Source organism: Pygoscelis adeliae, unplaced genomic scaffold (genome assembly GCF_000699105.1).
Source record: "Pygoscelis adeliae isolate BGI_AS28 unplaced genomic scaffold, ASM69910v1 Scaffold65, whole genome shotgun sequence".
NCBI classification, from domain to species: domain Eukaryota; kingdom Metazoa; phylum Chordata; class Aves; order Sphenisciformes; family Spheniscidae; genus Pygoscelis; species Pygoscelis adeliae.
This window is the reverse complement of record NW_008824864.1, coordinates 243,139-247,634: the sequence shown is the minus strand read 5'-3', so window position 1 is coordinate 247,634 and position 4,496 is coordinate 243,139. Positions and strand designations below refer to the sequence as shown.

General features: G+C 39.9%; 1 protein-coding gene across 1 annotated transcript in view; it reads right to left on the bottom strand.

Moving 5' to 3' along the window:
- Positions 1–4,032, bottom strand: part of KLRF2 (killer cell lectin-like receptor subfamily F, member 2) — an 11,781-nt gene extending 7,749 nt beyond the window's left edge. The window contains exon 1 of the mRNA XM_009324327.1: positions 3,938–4,032. Within this exon, the coding sequence (XP_009322602.1) occupies positions 3,938–4,001 (64 nt within the window). The 5' untranslated portion in view covers positions 4,002–4,032. The remainder of the gene's footprint in view (positions 1–3,937) is intronic.
- Between the last annotated feature and the right edge of the window lie 464 nt (positions 4,033–4,496).

The following is a 4,496-nucleotide window of genomic DNA, read 5'->3' as shown; positions in this document are numbered from 1 at the left end:
TGTAGCGAGGTGGGTGTCGGTCTCTTCTCCCAAGTAACTAGCGATAGGACGAGAGGAAATGGCCTCAAGTTGCGCCAGGGGAGGTTTAGATTGGATGTGAGGAAAAATTTCTTTACTGAAAGGGTGGTTAAACATTGGAACAGGCTGCCCAGGGAAGTGGTTGAGTCCCCCTCCCTGGAAGTATTTAAAAGATGTGTTGATGAGGCGCTTAGGGACATGGTTTAGTGGGTACGGTGTTGTTGGGTTGACGGTTGGACTCGATGATCTTAGAGGTCTCTTCCAACCTTAATGATTCTATGATTCTATGATTCTCATGCTGTCTTCACTGTTTGCCACTTCCGTTGAGGTTTTGAGTGGCACAGCTACTGAACAGTTTCTCCTTCGTAGCAGGGGGATGTCACTTGCAGATATCAGGAAGACTGTTAGATGTCACAGCAAGCACTTAACAAACATTGCTGAAGAAAACCTCACAAACTTAGTGAAAAAGGAAGAACTGAATTTTCTAACAGTTGCAAAGAAAGAGATGCATATAACACGTAAGAACAAAAATTAGGTTCTAGGGTTATGAATACGAACATCTTTGTATCTTCTTTGGTGACTGGATGCTTGATTAAGGTCAGTGAATACAGATGCAAAAACGAGCTTCCTCGCAACTCAGAGAAAATTACTTTTAATTAGAATCAGAGAAGCTTGGAAATGCATAGTCATGGTGAATCTTCCTTCTCAATATTACCCAACAATCTTAAAATTTATTCTTGTAGGACTGCCACACTCCTGCCATGCCACTTCCTAGTGAAACCCGCTGCTGTTTGCTCATTCACTGTATTTCAGGATTTCTACATAACTTGACATAGAATCACAGAATGATGTAGGCTGGAAGGAATTTCAGGAGGCCACCTAGTCCAGACTCCTGCTTAAGGCCACTCAGGTTAGAGCAGGTTTCTCAAGGCCTTGTCCAGCCAATTTCTAAATATCTCCAAGATGGGGATTCCGCAGCCTTTCCAGGCTCCTGTTTGACCACCACCACAGTAAGAAAAATTTTCTTGTATCAAATTGTAGTTTTCCATGTTTCAACTTGTGTCTTTCAATGTCCACCTTCAAGAAGAGTTTGGTTCTGTCTTCTCTACACCCTCCCATTCGGTAGTTAAAGAGAAAAGTAAGACTCCCTTCAGCCTACGCTTCTTAGGGCTGCACAAAGGCAATTGTCTCAGCCCCTCCTCCTGCGTCACTTCTCCAGCTCACTAACTCTCTCAGGAGCCCTCCGCTGGACTTGTTCCAGCAGGTTGTCAGTGTGTCAGGAAGGGGTAGTGATGTAGTTACTGTAGGCTGCAATACAGCAAAGATCTTTAAAATAACTGAGGCATAAAAGATGTTTTATGATGCCTCAAAGGATTCCTTGGAGCAAGGAGGAGAACAGTTAGAAGTTGCCCAGCTGTGCAGGAAATGTCATGTTAATTTTTCTTCCTAGCTTTCTAACATCACTGTTTGCAGGAAAATCTTTGTGAATGTTCTTCTAGAAAGACCAAGGTGCAATACACTGTTCACTTCGTCCAAACTTAACTTCATGGGGAAAAAAACATTTTACATGCAAACCTCCCTTGAGTTGGGGCTCAGGAATAAAATCAGAGAATAACAGAAGGATGATTTTCCATTTCATGGAAATGGCCATTCTTGGAAGAGAAAACAGGGTGCCAAAATGTTATACCTTATAGAGAACTTGTTCTCTAACTAGTAAATAAGATCAGAAAGTACCCCATGGAAGTATCCTTTAAAAGCCATTACATTTCAAATGCTCGCGGTCCAGATCAGATGTGAATCAGCTGTTTGAAAAGTTCCCTGCTTCTACACTATTATTTCAAAAATGTAGTGCATGGAGCTGTATTTCAAATCATGAAATGACTTGAACTTTGTGCTACATGATAAGCTAATTTCCACTAACACTTTCACTTCATTTCCAGTTTCTAGCTATCATCGTTTTGCACAGAGGTCAAACATTGTTTTTCCTCATTTGTCTACTCAATCACACTTACTCGAGAAATGCTGTATCTGTGACTAGTCATTTTTAAATATTCAAACAGCTAATCCCCACTGTTTTTTATATTGCCACCTTATTTAGATGCCAAATATATGTAAACAGAATGCAGTACTTTTCGCTGGCTATGCAACATATTATGGTTAAGCATCTGTGTGTGTTTTCCTTCTTCCTCTGGGTATTATGCAGTGATTTTGACATAGAAAGGCAATCAGGATATCAGGAGTCTCATCTTAACTCTGCCATGATTTGCACAACGGCTAAACTGCAGGCAAAACAGTAACAGTGACTTGTGTAAATACTCAGATTAGCACTCAGCTACCCAGGGTGAGCTCTGGTAGCAGCAATACCACAGAGCTGACAACGTAGCATGGGCTAACAGCTCAGCATTTGCCCAGCTTCTCAAGACAGCTCTGCAGCTTGCACCACTGGCAAGACTGGGTGGGAGGAACTGCAAGGGGAGCGCTGCATTGTGGTCTTCCTTCTGTTCTACATGAACTGGCGCAGATATAGCACTAGATTATGCCGATGAGGCGTTGTGACCATTTCTAACCACTCCAGTGAATACAATTCTGTATTCCGTATATATATGATGGTATATATATATATATATATATATACACCATGACTAGTCTGTGGCTAGTCTAAAGCTGGCTCACACACCTTCCACTACAAGCAGAGACTCAGCTTGCAGTGCATCGTTTAACAAGCCAGATGAAAGCACTGCTCTCTTCAGTTGCTTACCTGAAGTCTTTCTGCTGTCCTGTCATGTCATGCTACCCAATCATGCAGGTAGACCACGAAGATAGAGCATTTTAAACCTGGCTTTGTCACTATGTGCTCTGCATGTTTGCGGTCACGTACTATGCTGCCACATACACTTTGTCAGACTTTCTGCTTCTTTTAAATGGAAATATTCAATCTACTCCACTACAGCAATGTTTTTCTGCACTTTGACAAATATTTTGAAGACCACTGAAAATTCTTAGTTAAATAAATATTAGCTTTTATGATCAGTTTTCTGTTGTTTTTTTTTTTCAATTTTGCTGGTTCTGTGCATTTACTGCAGTTGGGAACAGGTTCTCAGCTAAGCTGTTGTAATAATAGACAAACTGGCACAATTTACATCAACAAAATTGCACACAATTTATCCTGCCATACTGAGTAACTGAAGTTGGCTCTTGCTTTTTTTCTATTAAAAATTGTTCTTACATAAATGTGCAGCCAGGATTTCTCAGAAACTGATCAGCATAGCTAATTAACTGTTTGGAAACTGAATGTCTAATTTCTCTGAGGACTTGGTATTTACGATCTGAGAAACTTTTCCCTGGGACACTTAAAAGAAATAAAGTTTAGCAAGGGTGAGCTTGAAAGCCTTCCAGCATATATCTTTGTATTTTCTCCCTTGCTGCTCCTGACACTTTTGACAAAATCCCCAGAAGTTGTTGGAAAAGCTTACTGGACAGTAAGTTACTGTCTTACAGTTTTCATTTAAATTATTCTTAAAATCTTCTTAGCTGTAATTCCTGAAAACAAAACAAAGCAAAAAAAAAAAAAACCCTAACAGAAAACCCTGTAGAAAACTTAAATGGCTAATGAGCCATTAATCACTGCCAAACTTGCTGACAACTACTGCCTCGTGTTTTCCTCATGTGCCTCTATCTCCTAGTCTCCATTTTGTACTGGGACTGGCAGCACCAGTACTCCAAGCCTCATGGTACTATTAGTACTGCATTTTATCTACTATCCATCATATTTCTCTGTATACCGCCATACATCATTGGCAACTTTAGTAGCACCAACTAAAATTTTGGCAGATTTGTGGTTTTTTATGATAACTCAAATATGAGATTTGTTATTTACAGAACAAATCTGAAGGCATACCATAAATGCTTATATGCTCACCTGCATTGGAGCTTTTCTTCCTTGCTTTGAAATGAAGTTCTGTGTAACCCTCTTCATTCTTCATCTCAAGGTCTTTTTCTCACTTCTTCCTATTGAAGACTGTTTGACTGTTAGTGTCAAACTAGGTTATGGGAAATGCTTCAAATGAGTGTGATAAACAGGAAGGGGACAGCAGATGGCCATTTGTGCTTTTATCTGAAGCCAGGCAGTAGCAGGACTATGAAAAGGAACTTAACAGTATAAATTGTGTTCTTTTTCTCTTCTTTTTCACTTCCTCTGTCTTTCTCTGCCAAACTCCAGACACTTCTTACAGATACTTCTAACACTGCATTTTCTCCAACGCAATATCACAGTCCTCAAATGCGGTCTTTCAATGCACACACATGCTTGCACATGAGAGAATACATTTGAGCCCCTCAAACCCATTTCACTGGATTGATAGACTTTTCGCATTTACTTTATATTAAAATCAGCTGTATCAACTTTTGTGTTTTTCTCAAATGCTGAGAATTGATCTTGCTTTACCAAAAGAGATTGTGTGCATATGTCTCATTAAATA